The sequence below is a fragment of the Phaethon aethereus genome, assembly GCF_964289735.1.
Source record: "Phaethon aethereus genome assembly, chromosome: 3".
In the NCBI taxonomy this organism is placed as follows: domain Eukaryota; kingdom Metazoa; phylum Chordata; class Aves; order Phaethontiformes; family Phaethontidae; genus Phaethon; species Phaethon aethereus.
Window position 1 is genome coordinate 110194459 of NC_138576.1, and position 19785 is coordinate 110214243.

The 19785-nt window shown below is 44.8% G+C and overlaps 1 protein-coding gene across 1 annotated transcript; it reads left to right on the top strand.

Annotated features, from left to right (window-relative positions):
- Positions 1-7964: 7964 nt before the first annotated feature.
- On the top strand, positions 7965-19444 carry PSEN2 (presenilin 2; the record flags this gene model as incomplete). Its single annotated transcript, XM_081997149.1, has 10 exons — positions 7965-8116; positions 8792-9021; positions 10011-10152; positions 11033-11100; positions 11951-12171; positions 13021-13119; positions 14891-14968; positions 16620-16739; positions 17268-17386; positions 19289-19444. Exons 1-10 carry the CDS (start codon positions 7973-7975, stop codon positions 19442-19444), a joined length of 1377 nt encoding a protein of 458 aa, XP_081853275.1. The 5' UTR covers positions 7965-7972.
- Positions 19445-19785: the final 341 nt, after the last annotated feature.

Here is a 19785-nt window from a genome sequence, read left to right on the forward strand (position 1 = left end):
AGGGCAGTTAAATGAACTGAGAATTTGGAAAAACAGCATAAAAAGGGAAGGGGAAGCGTGGGCAAGAAAAAGCACAATTACCAAAAATTGCTGTCCCCCTTATATGGTAGAAATGGAATGAGCCGAGGGAGAAAAGAATGAGGGAGACACTGATGGGTGTTAGTGAAAAATGAAGAAAATTGACCTGTAAGAAAACACATTTGCTCCTAAATCAGCAAATTGCTCCATATGGATGAAATCTGCTCACAGCCCCAGTGACTTTAATGGGCCTAAGAACAATTTACCTATTGCCTGCTCAGATTTATGGCAGGCCAGGGGTGTCACTGGAACATGCTCTTAGCTGGCTCAGCCAGAACTCCGGGTAAGCTCAGATGGACTGGTCCCAGCTGCCAGTGAGGTGAAGAGTAGCACAGTTCAGACTATCTATGCTTTGGCTTTTAAGATGTAAAATGCTTTAAAACAGATAAATATTTTTACTATTATCCCAAATTTGTGTCAGATGATAGGTTAAGCTCCACATAAAAGTAATGGGGTGTAAAACTACTGTCGATTGTGTTAAAATCTGTGTGCAACCAAAATAGCTCCTTCTCCTAATGTTAAACAAACTTGACAAGAAGCTGAGCGTACACTGTGCGAAGGATTGAATTAATCAGAAAAATTCCTCCTTAAAGAAACTCCAGCTGTATCAAGCACCTAGTGAAAAGGAACTCAACAGCTCAGCACAAAGACCAAGGATGGATACAGCCTTTGAGAGAAACCTGTTACAAAGAGTTCTGATACTCTGCCAGTAAAGAATGCAGCCAAGCACACAGTTTATCAGTTTTCCTAGACTGACTTTACCTTGGCAAAGGACAGCTGGCTGTGCCTTGATAGGCAGTTCTCTGGGGCTCTGAAGAGCTTTATATATAACTTATTTCTGTGTGTGAAGTGGCTCACAAAAAGGATTAAAGGTATAAGGAAGGTGTATCACTGCCAATATTGTGCAGGAAATTTGGGGAAAAGAACGTGATGGCCAACAGATTTGGAATCTGCAAAAAATTCCATTTTGTGCAATGATGATATAGTGGGGCAGTTCACTTATTGTACCTTGCATCTCCTGCATTGCCATCTTACCCTTCATTCCTTTTCTACGCAAGATCATCACGGACAGCACAAAGCAAAGAGGAAGGTGAAGCTCTGCTGCCAATACTCCCTGTGTCTGTGCCTGATGTTCTTCCTAAGCAAAAACAGCAGTGGAGGGAATTTGCCATGACACCAGTTTGTGTCTCTGCCCCCAAAGATGTAGCAAGTGCTATAGAGCTGCCAGAATCTTAATTGCACTTAACTGTTGCTTGATAAAGCAATGGGAACAACAGGGGCACAGGAGTGGCTTGTATGCTAATTTAAAAAGTTTAATCTGTCTACAGGATTATCTTGTTTACTGTCACACTATTTTTTTTATTATTATTTTAAACAAAAAGCAAATAATGTGAAAATGTTTGTAATTTTCCTTTATTCATCCCTCTGATCTATAAACTGAGCAGAGGTCAGACACAATTCCAAAAAAACACATTCTTTGGCCATTTCTTCTGGTTTCTCTATTCACTCCTCCACGCTTCCCCCTTACCTTTTTATTTCAATCAGGACCTGCATGCTCACATAGCTTTCCCTTTTACTGAAGGCTGTCGATAAGCATTTAAATGCCTTCAATACGCCAGTGGCTCAGTTAATCACAGGGTCTGTAAAAACGTTAAGTTTCGGGTGTAAAGCCATGCGTTTTCAGGCAATTAAGTTTAAAATTGCCTTTCGCTGGCATTATAAATTTCACGCGTCCAGCCGTAAGGATACAGCTCGAGGGGAGGCTGACGGTGCTTTACCAGACAGCTCACTCCTGTTATCTACACGCTTAGTGTTTCCACAAAGCCACTTATCGCAGTGCCTGGGCACTTAACGGCAGCCGGCAGGAGGGGCCCCCAGCCGAGCCGTAGGTTTCCCCCGCTGCCGCTGAGGGGAGAAGCCTACACCTGACACCGGGGCCCGGTTGCGGGACCACAGTCCCACCCCGTGCACCGGTCGCTGCCCCCCAGCGGGCCAGCTGCAGCCCCAACGCCACCCAGAGCTTCCCCACTATGGCGGCTCAGCCACCGGCCGCCGCCTCACAGGCTGTCTCACCGCTGGAGGTAGAAGAGAGGGAAGAGTCGCCTTCGTATTGGCCGTTCCTCTTCCCACCCTTCTCTTCCATTGGAGAAGGATGGCTGGTAGGCGGGAACACCCACCGAGCGACAGCCGCTGCGGCGAATGGACGGGCGCGCTCGTCCGCCCGGCCAGCGTTGGGGCCAGAGTGCGCCGGAGCCAATGGGAGTGGAGCGGAGAGTGGCCCGTGCCGTGCCCGGAGCAGGTAAACAGCGGCGGCTGCCTAGGGTGCCCCGCCGGGCCCCCGGGACCGGCCCGGCCCGGGCCGGGCCGGTGTTCGTGGGGCCGGGGCACCGCGCTGCGGCCCCTCCGCTCCACGCCGGGGCCCGGCAGAGATGCTGGGGCGGGGGGAGGAGGAGGAGGAGGAGGAGGAGGAGGAGGAGGAGGAGGAGGAAGAGGAGGAGGAGGAGGAGGTGGTGGTGGTGGTGGTCCGGCAGCTTTGTCTGGCGCGTTCTGATCAAAGTTATATATATGTGTACGTACATATGTACGTATATTTTAATATATGTGCATATGGTGTATGTATGTATATATAAAATACGTATTTTTATACATGTGTTTGTGTATATATACGTGTAAAGCATAAACCTACCTGTATATATATTTTTCTGCTGGGGTGTGCTATTCCTGCCTGCGACCCAGGATTTCATTTGGAAGCGCTGCTTGCGCCTGGCCAGCGGCAGCCCGGTCGTTAAGTATTAGAAAGGGCAAAGCTGGGGAAAATGCCTGCATGGGTGTGAGGTCTCCTTCTGGCCTCCTGCAAAATCTTTACCTGGCAGGTTGGGTGGGGTTTTTTTAGTATTATTATTTTTAAAAGAGCCTGTTGTCTCTGTTTCTCTCTGCCAGCGGCTGCGTGCGTGGCCGGGCTGGCCATGCGCTTGGACGGACACGGGAGGTGAGCCAGCCCCGCAGCCCCGGTGCGTACACCCGTGCCTGCCAGCGGCAGGCCCCGACGACAAGGGGGAGCGGGGGCACCCGGGGCTCCCTGCCCCATGGCTGGCTGCCCCTGGCACCCCAGGCGCTTGGGGAGGAGACAGGAACGTGGCAGCACAGGTGTCCTTGGGTGTCTCTGGTGTGTCACCTCCAGTAGCTGCTGGCTTGGGTGCCCCCGGCAGTACTGGGGCCAATGCAAGTAGCTGCTGCTGCACGTGAAATCTCACCCAGGCTTTGAGGTTTTCCTGGTGTGTAGGTAGGTCTGCAGGGCTGTGGCGCCTTTATGCTGTGACGAGCAGTTGACTGCTAGAGTATTTGGGCTTAATGCTGGCAAAGTAATCCTTCTGATGCTCTTGGGGAGGCTCCGATTTCAGCTCTGCCAGCAAAATAACCCTTTGGGGGCTATGTGTTGTGCCTTTCTTGTGGGGCAAAAGAAAGCAGTGCTAGTTGAGCTATGTTGGTGTGCCCTAAAATGGAGAAAGAGGGATACAAATCTCAATGACTTCCCATAGTATCCTGTGTTTTGTTATTTTTGCATTCTAGGGCTGTAAGTAAATGGCATTTGCAAGTTCTCTTTTGATCGTTGAGACTGTGTGTTCCAAGTCCCCCTGCCATTTTAAGCAGCATGCACATTTTGGCTCTATTGGCGAGTACCTGGAAATCTTTTTTGGCCCCACCACTTCAAATTTCTTAAAGTTTTTTCCTCGTGTTCGTGTTTGCCAGCAGCAGTGATTGTTACAGCTGAAACTTAGGAGAACACCAGGCTGTCGGTGTCAACCCAAAGCTTTCTCTTGGTCTAAATATAGCAAAGGAAGACTGATTCTCTTAATCTAATTGCCATCAAAGAGAACAATATGTATAAGTAGGAGTTTTAACTCTCAAGTGGATTATTGAGTATTCTGCCAGCCTATAGCAGCTGTTCTGTGCTGTATATTGTATTGGTGTTATTTGTGATGGATGAAATGTACAAAGAAAAGGATTTAGGTTTGTTTGCAGCACAGTGATGTTGCAGCATGAAATTAAAAGGCAAACCAAGGCTTGATCCTAACATTAGTGCAAACTGTCCCAGTTTCATCAAAATCCATAAAGGTGATTTATCACAGTTGAGGAGGGAGGTCCCTTGCATGAAGGACATCTGGAACAAAAGAAATGGTAACTCCTGCTCTCCTGCAGGATTCACGAGACTGCTACAAAGCAGGAGTCATTGTTTTCCTGCCTCAGCTCTGTTATACAAAGTGCTTACTACCGCCCTTGTGTTTGTCCCCTTTGATTTTTGCCATGTGGTTTTGAGAGTTTGCTCTTTTGGCTCTTAAAACATTGTATGGTTTTTGAATGGGGTCTAATGGTTTGGATCCATCCATGGAGGAAAAGAGGAAAACCTTGCCTGATACCCTGCAACCTACTGGGTCAGTTTGATGATGGTCCGGCATGTGTTGTTCATCTCCTTTGTTTACTGTATTTGGTAGACCATGCTCTGTAGCCTTCTGTGAATACAGATACAGCTTGCATCTCCTCCTGTTGCTGTAGCCAGAAAGGAAGCATGCTCATCTCAGCCTTCCATGCCTTCCTTTCCTGAATTCTCCTTCCTCCTTCTCAGCTCAGCCTAGGTGGTACACACTGATATATTTGTCACGTGCAGGAGGGGGAAGAAGGTTCCCATGCTTTCCATTATGGGGTACCCAGCATCCTTAGGAGGCAGAAATAAACTCTGCAAGGCTCCTTCCCTTAGTTTAACCTGTGAAATGATAGCAGAAAACAGTGTGGCTTTATAACACCCCTTTCTTGGTTGCCTGGTGCTCTGTGGTTCCCTTTCTGTTTGGCAAGCAAGGGGCAGAGGCTTTCTCTTCTGCTCTGCCCAGCTCAAAGGGTGCTGTCATGCTGAGTAGGTGGGTGTGTGAGTGACCAGGCTGGTCCTTTCTCCCCTGAAAGACAGATTACTTAAACCAAAGCTGTCTCCAGCAGCCAGCACAGTCTTGGTGCTAGTTCAGAGTGCAGCTCTGATGATTAAATAGTGGCATTGGACAAACTCCCTGCTGGGTCCACGATGGGACAGAGAGGGAGGGCCAGTGTTCCTGCCTCCGTAAACCATATGTCAGAGATCCCCTGCTTGGCTAAGAGTCACGCTGCAGACCTAAGGTAAGGGTGGGCTGCTTATCTGGGAGTGAGCAGAGGGCTTGCCTTGCCACTGTAAGGCTCAATCCTACTGGAAGGGGGATGGCCCAGCGCTCCCTTTTCCTCCTGTGGGCACTGGGGCTGCTCGCGTAGCCAGCCAGGGAGCTGGTCCTGCTGGAACCTGGCTCTGTGAAAGCAAAGGAAAACAGGTGCCCAGTTGTTTTTTCAAAAGAGGTAGACAGCTGATGAGCACCTGGTGTTGGCACCAGAGAGACCGAGTGGTGGAACAACCCCTTTGGCAGGACCATGTATTTAGGTCAGTTTAAGGCACCTGTGAGTACAGTGTCTGAGGATTTGTTGAGGGCTGGTTGCCACAGGAGCTCCTGTGAAATCGTGGATACATTGGGGTCTGTTTTTGTCAGCCCTCACTGAAACCAGAGACCTGTAAACAAGGAACAATAAAGCTCTGTTCAGGTCTGAGTCTGCCTGCTGACCAGAAGTATTGTTGCATCTTTGCATTTGTCCATATCCTTGTTGAGGGAGAATAGCAGAAAATGTCCGGCTTAAAAACAGCTGTATTACAACATGAGATTCTTTTTCCATTTAATTGTGGAGGTTAGTAATTAGTGCTGTGGTTTTGCTATTGGTTTAACTCCTCCAGTGGGCACAATTTGGGTATTGGAAGTAGGCTAATTGGCTGTCCTTTCTAAATCCTCTACAGAATTGCTCTGCTCACATTGCAAAAATTGTGTGGCAGTTTCTTAAATACTGGGAGAAAAAGTTCTTTAATATTTTCATTGGGTTGTTAAAACCTAAATATTGGTCCTGAACTATTAGAGAGTAAACCTTTTTCCTCCCTGGTCTCTGACATGGGCAGAACATTTTGAGAGTTACTTGAATTCCATGGGCCACAGATCCCATGGCATACATAACTTAACCTGTTCACAGATCCAGAAGTATGTCATGATAGAATGACTTTATGTACTTGACTTCTTTAAAGGCCTAAATCCTATAACTGAATCAGAATCTAGGCTCTCAACTGTAAACTGACACCCCATGTGATCAGTCAGAAGAGTGTGTTAGGCACCCAGAGTGGAGATTTCAGGCTCTCTAAGAAATAAGCACACAAATGCAGGTGTTAGGCAGCTCACTCAGAACACAGTATTACTGTGAAGCTGACAGGCGTGGCTTGAGGGCTACCCCTGCATTTGTTTCACGTACCTGTACCACTTTTGTCACTAAAAGAGGAACAAAATAATATGAAAAAGCCTGAAGAGGAGGCAGGGGAGGAGCAGATGTCTGAAAAATGTTTTACTTGGGCAGATTGAGTTGACATTCTAAAATTTCTTGAAGGTGCCAGATGTGTTGAGGTAGTTGTGAAAGAAAGGGGAATCTCTCACTCCTCCCTCTTCCCTTCCTCCAAAGTGAATTTCAGTTTCTTTAGTGAGAAGTGGGAATATCTTACAAATCTTCAAAGTGTCCACTCTAACCTCTCGAGCTGGCTGGTAGACAGCACACTGTACTGGTTGGATTGCAAATGCATGATTCAGATTTAAGTGACTGAGTCCAAGTCACATGGCTTCTTCAGCTTCCTCTTCTGAGTTGGATACATTTCCTGAGACACACGGGCTTTTTTTCACAAGGTGCTTGGGTAAAATCCTGCAGAGGAGAGGAGGTGTTCCTGTAGATATTACAGCTTTACAATGCATTAGAGATCTGGTTTTGCTTATGTGGCTGAGAATCAGAAGGCAACTGAATTATCCTTATTTACTCCAGTTGCTTTGTTAAGCTGACTTAATAAAGACTAAAATTAATTTCCCTATCACCTGCCTTTAGAGCTTCCTGAAATCCTGGCTTTAAGGCTGTTTTGCAGTATCAAGGGCAGTACACCTCTTCTCTGTGGTGGCTAGAGAGAAGGGCCATTCCTTTTCTCTCTGCACTGTGCCACTCCTTTCCTTGTTTTTCTGTGCAGTACTGGGGGAAAAGAGGCTGAACATTTCTAGTCTCCACTTTTATATTCCAGGTTGTTGCCCATCCAAGTGGTTTTGCTTTTAATCACAAGGCAACATAAGGAAGAGAAGAAAAAGCAGCTCACCTAAGAAGACAGGTCTTCCCCTTTCTACACAAATCTCTCCTTGTTAGTGGGCAAAGAGAACAACTGCTTATGAAATTTACCTGGTTAATAAACAGTCATAACAGGGAAGACAGCATGTAACTCCTGGTTAGGGGCTTATGTAAAGCCAAGGCTCCAGGTTACTAAGAAACTTCTGCTACCTGCCGATGCTTGCGGGAGTGTTGTGTAAGAGCTGAGCTCTCTCAGCTTTCATAGCAGGCAGCCAGAGGTGAAGCTTTGTTTGGCCCATGCAAAACAAACACTAAGCACTTAGAGACCTCCTTTGTGAAAGTCAAGGTGTACTAAAGGGAGAGGGGAAAATAGAGGCAGCAACTGTGAAAGCTCTGGCAAAGAGAAAGTATTAAATTGCTTCAGTATTTTTGCTGTTCTCCCTGACTGCAAGTCACCATGACTTTAACTGAACGGATTGTCATGCCTGGGGTGACAGCAGGCTAAACAGCTGTTAGAAGGAGTTGGAGTTACATAGTGTGCTGTAGCCTCCCTGCTGAAATTGTGTCTCCTCTTCAGACTTCCAGTTGTTTGCACTGCAGCATTCAGTGTTCCTCTTTCTTTCCACTTGTCCCCTCAGCCTTGAGTAGTGCTTGGCTGTGCCCCTCCTGAGTGCTCCCTGGGAAAGCAATAATGATCACATTCACGAACAACTCGGACAGTGAGGAGGAGCCCTGCAATGAAAGAACATCCCTGATGTCTGCAGAGAGCCCTCCTGTACCCTCCTATCAGGATGGCCTGCAAGCCTCAGAAGCAGGGGAAGCGCAGGCACATAGGGTAGGTATCCGTCCTTCCCGGGGAGTGAAGAAATGGGGTGCGATGATAGATGTAGTCCTGCTACCCCTCAATCCCTCCCAGCAGCCTGGCCTCTAGGATTGGCTTTGGTCAGTGTTGTTTCTCTGGTGTCACTCTCTCAGCCAGCAGCTGTTCCTATTTCCTCCACTGTGACTTCCCCCCCTTTTTATCTCCATATATACTCCTCCCTTTTCCTTCCTTTTTGCTAAAGATACAGGCTTCTAATCAGGACCTGATGCATATATGACTCTTGCAGGATATCCTTTTCAGCCTTCTTGTTTTGCCAGAAACCCTTTGCCTGCTCTGGTCAAATGCAGCAAACGTTAGAACAGAATCTAGTCCTGCTGCCAGCGAAGCAGCGGGGTAAGCAAGTACAGCATTGCTGTGGGAGGAGGAACTGATCAAGCTTATGCCACCTCAGATGACATTTCTTCTATCTTAGTTCTGTGCACTTTGCCCTTCATGTGCATGTGTCCATCTATGAAGATATTAACGGTTTTGGTTTAAAAAGTCCATTGCAGCCTGTTTGTAATGGAATTTCTAATTGTATTGGTCAGTTGATACCTTCCTGTTAGGAACAAGTTGAAATATGGTGGAATGAAGCTTTGAACACAAAGAAAAGAAACGTCTTATATATTTGCTAATATTTCTTTTCAGAAGAGGCGAACAGGTAGCAGCCGTAGCCCTAACAGTATTGCTGATGGGGATATGTCTGACTCGGGTGTTCCAGTGAGAGAAAGCGCCTTGGAAAATGAAGAGGAGGAACTGACTCTGAAATATGGAGCAAAGCATGTAATCATGCTCTTTGTGCCTGTCACCCTTTGTATGATTGTTGTCGTCGCCACCATAAAGTCAGTGCGCTTCTATACGGAGAAAAATGGGCAGCTGTAAGTGGGGTCTTCAAAACAGCCTCTGAGTACATGGGATCCCTAGCTTTACACCTATGTTCCCCACAGGCGCGTCTGTGTACACAGAATGCTTCCTTGGCAGGTTGGGAGAACCTTTACACAGCTAAAGGTGGCTGTGTAAACATACAAAGATCTTACTAAAGTATGCCACGTTCATCTGCGTAACTTTTTCCATACCCACATTATACTGATTCGTTAGAGCTGTCATTAGGGTGCCCTAAGCGAAGCCTGTGAGCAGCGTAATAATGAAGCTGCTTCATACCGCAGCATAAAAGGCTCAGGCCGAACTGGTCTATTCACTCACTTGATGGCAGCAATCAGGGAATAGCATGTTCATTTGGATGAGTGTCTCATTTCCTGATGACATTTCTGGTTCCTAAAGACTCATGCTGTGGATACATTAATTCCATCCAGCTCTTGCTGACTGTGCCTGAGACCGCTCTTGGGGTTCTAACTGCGCTTCACATGTTGGGTGGAGAAATGGGGACTGTGGTCCCTTGAACTGAACCAAAGGAAACAAAATGGAGGGGGTGCAGAGTGATGGGAAGGGATAAAAGAGTCCAAGACTCTCCTACCAAGTGTGGAAAGAAGGGGTCCTCCCCGTTTGCAGGACAGCAGCTGGGATGTATCCTTATAACTATTGTAGAGAGGATCCAGAGTATGCAATAAAAATTCATGGCCTGGAGAGAAGTTACTAAACTTAAATAAAGTTATTTACACTCTAGGTCTTTTTGTTTAGAGCTCTGCCAGCCACAGCTTCTCTGTAGGAATGTGCTTTTGATAGAGACCACTAATCTTTGGTTGATAATTAACTGGAGCCCAGCCCCTTCAGAGGCTACATCTCATGCTTGCTGTCCTTGGCAGTCATACCTCCCTTTCTCCCCACCCCCTCGAGGTCTGGTTTAACTTGGGGCAGTTAGTTAGAAGAGAATATATATACTTTATATGGCTTTTGCTTTATACTGCAGGATCTACACCCCTTTCACTGAGGATACCCCCTCTGTGGGCCAGCGCCTCTTGAACTCGGTGTTGAACACCATCATAATGATCAGTGTCATCGTCGTAATGACCGTGTTCCTAGTTGTGCTCTATAAATATCGCTGCTACAAGGTAAAGTGTTCATGCCAGAGCCTTCTCCACCTGTATGCTGTGAACTTGAGTTCAAGTGGGGCTTGCGTGTCAGTGAGAAATACAGGCACTGCACGGGCTAGTCCACATCTTAGTCACAGCAAGAATCATACTGTACAGAAGCCTTTGTCAGTGGTGGTAGAGCTGTGCCCCTGAATATGCTTTGCTGTTGTTTTGTCACTAATGGTAGACTCTTAAAAATGGGGCCTGCTACTTTGTGTTAGTCAGGTCTGGGTCTTCTCCATCTGATCAGAAAGTTTTGCCATTTGTACTTATGGACTAAGTTGTACCATTTACTGCAAATGCCTTCTCTTAAGAAGTTTCAGACAAGCTTTGTGGGAACTGGTATTCTTCCTGCCTGTTGAGGCCCTGGTGGAAGGGGACAAGGCTTGGAGGGAAAGGCACATTCAGGTTTTGTGGTGCCCAGGGAGTTATGTGTGGTAGCAGCCCAGCATTTGAGCATTAGCCATTGCTGCTTTTTAAATGTGGCCCTGAGACAGATTTATTGTACAGCCTTGGGCAAACCCTTCCAAGCAGAAAGAATGTGCTTAACTGTCTAGGCTAGGAGCCAGTATGGATACTCATGGAAATGGATAGGAAAGAGACTCGAAAAAAAACCCCAAACCAACAAAAACAAACACCAAGGGTTAGAATGTAAAATGAAAGAGTTTGGGAGAACTGGGAGCAACTGTCTGTCCCTCCTCCCTTGCTGGCAGTGGGGAAGGCAGGGTCTTTGGCAACTGGAGGAGTGCTGGAGGAGACTACTGGGCAATAGGACGATCTGTCAATAGCGCCTGCAGCACTGCGACCTGCGCAAGGGGTGACAGCCCCTTCAATCACTGTCTCTTCTTGCCCTTGATAGTTCATCCATGGCTGGCTGATCCTGTCCTCTTTGATGCTGCTCTTCCTCTTTACCTACATATATCTTGGGTAAGTGGGAATGGTGCAGGTAACCTGGCAGTTGAGGGCTCCTTCACCTCTTTGCAGGAAATCCCCAACTTGAACAAGGAAGGGAGTGTCTCCCCTTCTCCAAATGGAGGTTTAAGAATTATTAGAATGAGATAGCTTTCTTTTTTTAAAAAACAGAAAATGAGGCCTTTAATAGGCAATGTCTGATTTTACAGTGCCTACTCTACAAAAATCACTGGGAAGTGATACCATGAGCTTGAAATGAACAGGCTGAACCTTGTGGTACAGAGAAGCATTATACATTATTACATTATACATTATTAGCATTATACATTATCTCATTATACATTGAGAAGCAACTGGAAGGGAACTTTACGTGCTGAGCTGGTTCTTTGATTTGTATTGCCTTTTTCTCAGACTACATTGTTTCAAGCTCATTCCCATAGCTGCCAGCTCAGGTAGAACCAAGCTTTTAACTTGTGGCTGACACTTGTTAAAGCTTTTAACTGTGAGCATCCTGCACCTGGTGGGATGATGCTTATGTGACTGCTTTGCTACAGACGGTCATGTAGCCGCAGGCCTATGTTAGGACTTGAAATCCTGCCTGCTCAAACCCTTGGAATCACTGTTGACCTCAGGAATAAGGCAGTGTGGTGGCTGTCTGCACACACAGCACGTCCGTCTCCTGCAGGAAGAACAGAGAGCTAAGAGCAGCAATTGGCTGCAAGGCAGGTTCCCCTTTCATGATGAGAGCTGCTTCTATCCTGCTTCCTCCTGGTGTAGTAGGAGGCTTGTTTGTTTAACTACAGCTAGTAGGATGCTTTGCATGTCTGTTGCTTTTATTGCTTGGCTAAATTTTCTTGTATTTCAGTGAAGTACTGAAGACCTACAACGTGGCCATGGATTACCCCACTCTGTTCTTAGTCATCTGGAATTTTGGAGCTGTTGGAATGATTTGCATCCACTGGAAAGGTCCCTTGCAGCTCCAGCAAGCCTATCTCATTATGATCAGTGCTCTAATGGCACTGGTTTTCATTAAATATCTACCTGAGTGGTCAGCATGGGTGATTCTAGGTGCAATCTCCATCTATGGTAAGTCTGTTGTGACTCTCAAGGTGTGGCTTATGGAGAGGTTACTCTGAGGCAATCTCAGGACTGTGTATGTCATTCAAAAAACAACTTTATGGTGCTAACAGCTTTAGAAAGAGGCAGATGGGCAATTAGGTTGACTCCCTGGCTTGTCTCTTCCTAACTTGTTCGTGTAGGTACTGTACTCCTACCATGCCTTTCAAAGTGGAACACCAAGTCAGGGAAGTACTGAACCGTATCTGACTGCATGGTTGGCGTGGTTGGATTTTTGTCGGTAGCAACCTGATGGTCTTGCAGGTTTTGTTTATGGTTATCGAGAGATCATGGATTTTGGTATGAGTTACAAGTTTCAAGAGAACCTGCAGAACAAGAGGTAGCTGGGAGGTAATATTCAGATTGGTGAGGAGCTCTGATGGAGCAGAGAGGGTAGGCAAAGAGGAACTGGACCAAAGGCCTTCATTCATGTGGAACACAGAGTCAGTGTTCGTAGCAATGGGTTGTGGAACGTGAACAAAGTACCCCCAGTCCTCCCCTAATTAAATTTAACACCTCGACGTAATGCTGTTATCTACTTTCAAAGAAATAATGTAATATTCTCAAGAGGCTTTTTATAGGATTAGCACAATGAAAAATCTTATCATTAAGGCTTGGGGATGGTATTTTAAATGAATAACATCTTCAGGGACTAGAACAGCTAGAGTTATGCAAAGTGTCAGAAACTGCCATTCAGGAAATCATCCAGTTAATATTGATAGATGTAATTTTGAGGGGAGAATAACTTTTTAAGGATAAAGAATGTAAAATATGCATGATAGTTTGAGATAAGGTTGTCTGGCCCTTTTCTCTTTGCAGATCTGATGGCTGTTCTCTGTCCCAAGGGGCCACTAAGAATGCTGGTAGAAACTGCACAGGAGAGAAATGAGCCCATTTTTCCTGCATTAATATATTCCTGTGAGTAAGATTAGAATGTTAATGTTTTTAACCAGATTAAACTGACAACCTATTTTTGTGTCAAACCAAAGGGCACTATTTTAGTTACTTCATTGCCCTAAGATTGGAGTGCATTTATGTTCTGGAACAGACCACTTGTAGAAGGCCTTGTTTATCAGTTACAATGATGCCAACTGTAATTAGCCAAAGGGAGCCCACATTTGCCTTGTGAAGCTGAAGTGTTTAAAGTAGATTTATCCTTTCGTGAATACAGTGCAGAATAGGCCCCTTTATGCTGCATACAAAAACATGTGTTAGATGGACAGTAGTGTTTGCAAAGTTCTGTGATTAAATGATGCTCACTCAATACACTTATTCCTTGTGCATATGCTTTATAGACACACTTTAAACGTGTGATGAAGTTCACATTCTTCCTCTTGCTCTGGGCACTGTACAGAGGGCAGTGGTTAGAATATATTTGCTTTATTGTTCACTGTGTGGCTGCTCACTCTATTCAAGTATTGCTCTGCAGACAAAATCAGTAGTCTCTTCCCTGGCTTTCTTGGGATGTTTAACTACGGTGGTGTCTGGTGCCCTTATCCACAAAGATATATATGTGCTTCAGATGAAGATAGTTGGAAGGCAGGCGACTCAACACTCACAGGACCTGGACTCAGGTGCTTCATGGACCTCAGTGACTTTTTCATTACATCGCTTATAGGATGAATAGGTATTTCCAAATGTTGGGTGTTAAGTTGAGGATGCCTACAACCTGATTGATCTTTTTTTCCCCAAGCATTTAATGTTGTATAAATACTTTTATACATTCCAAGCAGAGCTTCTGTTGGCTTCAGCTGACCTCCCCTTTACTGGAGATTCTGTTATACTGACCTGAGACAATCTAGATGAAGTCTCTCATGTTTTAGTGAACAGAGTTTCTCTAAAGGAGAATGCAATTCAACAATTAATAAATACTGGACAAAAAGTTCTTGTGCGAAATGTCAGTGTCTCCTTTGCAAGACCACATCCTGTGGCTCCCTCTAGATGCAAAAACATCACCTTGGCTGAGCTTGTAGTGGAAAAGCAGGCACTGTGTTTGCCTTGGCTTATTTTGTTCAGTTGAACTTCTATAAAAACAGGAAGACTGATGCACACTTAAATAAACAGCTGATTTGAGTTCCTTTCCACTGATTTCAGAATGGTTTGTATTCCTTTTTAATTTAGGGATCCATCTCAAGAATAAACCCCCAAACATCCTTCAGTTCCTCTTGGAACTAAACCAGAAGTAGCAGTTATTTTGACAGGAAAGAACCAAACCAAATGGGCAGAGAGAAAACTAGCACTCTGATGACAACTGCATGTATCTCGCTTGTGTGCTTTACCTTTAGCAGAACATGAGGAGTAAGCTGTGTATGTCAACCCTTGGTTACCTTTGGTACTACCATAATTTCCTGGGCAATTCTTTTCTTTGAAGAAAAGAGGCGGAAACTATCCGGAAAACAAAGGAGATGAGGACCCTAGTTTTGGATTTTTGCTTTCTTTAGCCCACAGAGAAGACTATACTGACTCTTAGCTATTTGTGCTCTGGGACTTTCTTAAAAACTGTATGGATGCACTGCCTTAATTTTCTCCCACCTCACTTTCTAAGTGCCTAGGGAAACCAACCAAGCGTGAGTGCTTTAAAAGCATTTACAGGGGCAAGGTTTTGTATTTTTAGGGACAGCTAAATACTTAGCTCCTCTGAGCTATAGTGACCGATGTTTTACGCCGCTGATTACTTTCTTTCTTCTAGCTGCTATGATGTGGACAGTTGGAATGGCAAAGCCAGACACAGCAGCGAGAGGACCAAGTCAGCAGGCATGGGATGCAGGTTTGCTTGCATGTCACTCTTCTATACAGAGCACTGTACCATGGAAATAATGTGTATGATTGAGATTGCAAGCAAATGTAAGCCCCTGAAGCGTGACAGATGCATTTTTTTTTTTGAAGTGTTTTACGTCAGTTGCAGAATGTGGTGATGTTCTGAAATCTGCTGTTAGGGCTGGCAGCAGAGATGACCAGGTGATGTAGGAAGCTCTGGTATTCAGGCTGCTTTTATGTAAAAAAACAAACAAAAAACCCCCAAAACAGAAGTGTTGTTCAACACAAGTCTTCAGATGTACTGAAGTCAAAGCTGAAAGTGGGCTAGTGGGGGTTTATATTTTTACTAGCTGGGGATGGTAAATTACAACATAGGCTCATAAGTTCACCAGCTCATTGGCATTATATTTAAGTGTGTTGCAGCATGTTGCATTCAGGCCACTGCCATGGAGCAAATGTGCTTTTATGTAGCTGTAAGTGCAAAATGGCTTACTCTGCCAAAACAAAACAAAAAAAAAAGAACGTCTTTATATTTATCCTTGGGCAAAGGCTTATGTTTGGGCAGTTACCCAACAGTAGCTGATGTGTTCCAAGTTTATATTCTGGCTGGTCCTGTGGTAATTTCTGTACCTTTGCTTTTATCGTCTTGAAATGCAAGTTAAACTGCAGTTTTAAGGTGATTGAATAAAATGTAACTTGTGGTGTTGGGAGGATTTCCCATCTGGTGAGATGACAGTACCTTTTTATGTTAAAGCAACAAATGTATGTTAAGGTTTGATAACTGAACATGCTGCTTACTTCAGGATAAAGCAGCTGGCATACTAACAAACTGCAGGGACACAATCCTGCTTTGAAACTGGGCACAGAGCAGACACAAACTACATGCTGAGGCATACAGAATGCCCCTGTGGAAGCTCTGTGTGTCCCAGATCACAGTCTGCTTGCATGTGCAGCAGCAGCAGCATCCTGTCAGACTGATGTGGCCTGGAAACTTTGTGTGAGTGCTTCTGAAAAATAGGAACTGTCAGACAGAATAATACATCACAGACTGGCTGCTTCCAAAAGCACTACCAAGGGCTCTGTTAGATGTGTTGAACAGAGCGGGGGAAAAATAAATTATATCTGTGAACAACGAAATGTGTCTACTTTCTACATGGGAACACCCAGCTCCAGTATCGATGTGATTTAGGGCAGAACTTTTCTCATAAATGGCAGTCCTCTTACGTCATCTGTTTTTGTCGTATGATCAGTTAGGGAATACCTGGGCACCTCCACCCCAAAGGTATAACTATGTGGGAATGCATATTAACTTTACTTGGTTTTACTTGTCATTCTAGCTTGCGCAGAGCTAAGTTCTTAGTTCTGCCTATGTACTCACTTGTTAAAGCCATTGAACACCTGGGTAGCTGCCAAAGAAGCTGTGAACATGTACCCTTCCAACTGTTTCAAATAATAACATCTGTGTTTTCTTCAAAGCCCCTAAACGTCTCTGCTTGAACTGGTCCTGATGATCACATCTCCAAGAAACAAAGGGCTTACCCAGTCCAGAGAAGCTTTACAGAAGTGTGGATTTCATGTGTTAAAACAAGTTATAAATGTAGCTACCTCTTGTGTTTCTTTTTTTTTGTCTGCTCCTCTTGGCCTATTTTTGTGGAACCAAGGTGAGGATGGGAGAGAGAACCACAGAAGCCCTTCACACATTGACTCTCAGATGTCAGAGACGAGGAGTCCTGTTCCAACCCGCCCCACCACTTCTTTAGAGGAGCTCGAGGAGGAGGAAAGTAAGGGAGGCTTTATACCTTGTTTTCAGTGGAGTCAGTCAGAGCCTGTCATTTTTACTCATTGTGGTTAACACTCTATTGCCCAGTTTGGTCTAATGACAGTTAATTTGAAGAGTTGTGACTTGTTGAGCAACAAAGATCTTGAGCCTGAACCCTGTATTACTTCTTGCTGCTGCAGAATTTTTTCTGGGATTGTGGTTCCAGTGACAACTTTTGGCTGCGTGGACAATTTAAACAGTTCCTCTTCTCCTTTCCTCCCATCCCTCTCTGTCCTCTTGCTTCCTCAGCTGGTACATCTGTAAAGCAGCCCAGGGACGCACTTCAGAGAACGAGGCTGAGCAAAAACAGCTGCAGGAGAGGGGGCTGGAAGACTCAGCCTCCTCAGTAATGTCAGGGATGCTAAGGGTCCAGGTTGGTAGCGAGGACTAGCAACTTTCACCTGCTCTCCAGAAGACAAGAATTTGTTCAGGAGGAAGCAAAACAGGAGGAGCAGAATTAACACTTGTTTTCCTTTTCCACTTCTCTCAGGGGGTGTGAAGCTGGGCCTTGGAGACTTCATATTTTACAGTGTGCTTGTTGGGAAAGCAGCTGCCACAGCTAGTGGAGACTGGAATACTACGCTGGCCTGCTTTGTAGCCATTCTCATAGTAAGTGAGCAAGCTTTTAAAAACTCTGTTACACCCTGTTTAGCACAGCAGTACTGCTAAATCACTGCAGGTAACATGCTGGGTAGTTAGGAGAAACCACCCAGTGCTCTGTCTATAAAGACGGGCTTTAAACAGCCACTGAAGCTGAATGATACGGACTTGTCAGAGCAGAGACAAGTGTGGAGATGGTGGGGGTGAAAGAGCCCCAGGGAAAGCAGTTACAGCTGAACTGTTAGTGTGTTTGCTTCAGTGTTAAAAGATTGGGGACTCCTGTCAGCCACGAGAGTCAATATTATGAACTCCATGTTGATTGGCAAGTGTAGTTGAAAAGGTTAACTCCCTTAAGCTAAGGAGAACTGCTAGGTAAGAGGATGAAGACCTATCTTGTTCTGGTGTTTGAGCTGGAAAAAATAGGAAGGAGAGAGACTTTAAAAATCCGTGGAAATTATCAGTCATCAGCAGATGACAATCATACTGTAACTGCTAAAGGACTTGGTCCTGCCAGGTCTAATGACCACACACTGTTGAGCTTTCAGCTAGGTAGAAAATAATTGCTAGGAACTTGCTGTTTACGTCAACAGCCTCATGGAAACTAACCAGAAGGGCAATGGCAGGATTTTTAGAAGGTAAAAGAAAATGAATTGTTGTGTCCTCCTTGGGCCTCCATTTCCCCACTTAGATCCCAAGGATAGTAAGACAGAGAACTAGAAATGAGCTAATTTTAACATAAAGTGTGTTTAGTGTAGCTTTGCTACCTCACAGGTCAGAGAAACCTATAGGATCACTTAGCTGCATATCCTGAGGTCCACCACAGGGCCCCTTTGCTGGGGGAAATGTTCTCTCGTCTGTCCATGAGGCCAAATGCCCCATTCAGTTTCTTTTATGGTGCTGTTAAAATTTGTTCTGTCTCTTTTTGCCATTTCATGATCCTGCTGCGATGCAGCTTTCTGGTTCCCAAAAATGTCCCTGCAGTGTCCCAGCAGCGAGCATATCTTTAAATGTAGATGTGAACTAAGTAAGCAGGTGTAGGCCAAATAAGGTCCCTGAAAGTGTAAGAACAGAGCTACAGGCTCAGTTGGATTGTAGTCAGACTTGCAGTCTAGAAACACTGATTTTTATTTTTTTTTAATTGAAAAAATCCTGTCTGCTGATCTTTAGCTAGTGGATATTTTTTGGAGCCTAGTGTCTCTGAAGTTTTGTCATCATGGAGGAATTAAAAAGGGCTTAGATGAGAGAAGGAATCCATACCTAAACGCACTTAGCCATACTGTCTACTCAAAATGTACAAAAGCTTGCACACATGGTCCAGAAAACAGATGTTGGCCTGCTATCCAGATAAAACCAGAATTCACCTATCATAGTAAACAATCCAGTCAAAAGAACAGCAGTGGATATTTTGTTTTGGGTGTGGTTTTTTTCCTCTTTTTTTTTTTTTTTCTTTTTTCACCTCAAGAGACCTTGAAAACTGGGAAGGTCTTAACAGTACATGCTGCTGTGTATTAGAGTCCTCTAGTAAAACTCCTTATCTGTGCAGTCCAGCAGGACTTAAGTGCTTTTATCTGCTGGATCAGTACTTCATACATAATGGTGTAGAACAAAATGTAAAATAATCTGTAAATAAATTAACCTCTTGGGGTCAGCTGTATGCCAGCATTAGTTTTTTATACCACTTTCTCAGGAGCGAGCTGTGCTCAAGATTGCTGAAGAAAATACCAGGTTAACTTGTGTGAAAGATAAAGCTGTGGGCAAATGTACCTCATGCCCCTGGTAGCTCAGGCAGGCTTCAATTGCTGTACAGTGTATATAGCTTATTATTTGTATATTAGGTTGTTGATGACAGGTATGTTTCTGGGTGTCTTACTATATCTCCTTGTGTTTTTCATTCTCTTCTCTCTCTGTCAGGGTTTATGCTTAACTCTTTTATTACTGGCTGTTTTTAAGAAAGCATTGCCTGCTCTTCCCATCTCCATCACCTTTGGCTTGGTCTTCTACTTCTCGACGGACAACCTTGTGCGACCATTCATGGACACCCTGGCCTCCCACCAGCTGTATATTTAGAAAAAGCAGGAGTTAGAGGATTCTTTTTAAAGCTTTGCTGTGAAGTATGGTACACTGTTTGGAATAAGTCATAAAGTTTTACACTTAGTGCCATATATTTGTAAGGAAAACACTAACTCTGTGACATGATATGTACTAAAAATCTAATAGTTATATGTTGAACTGAGATTTTTCACAGAACTCTTGTACTCCAATGAAAAGCCTGGCTCATTGCTGATGTCAGAGCATTACTTTTATTTGTGTTATTTGATGTGCACACTGGCTGCTGTGAGCACAGAAACCTGTATGTAGCATGGGACACTAGAGAGGTGAAGGGTCTGATCGGTGCTTCCAGAAGCTAA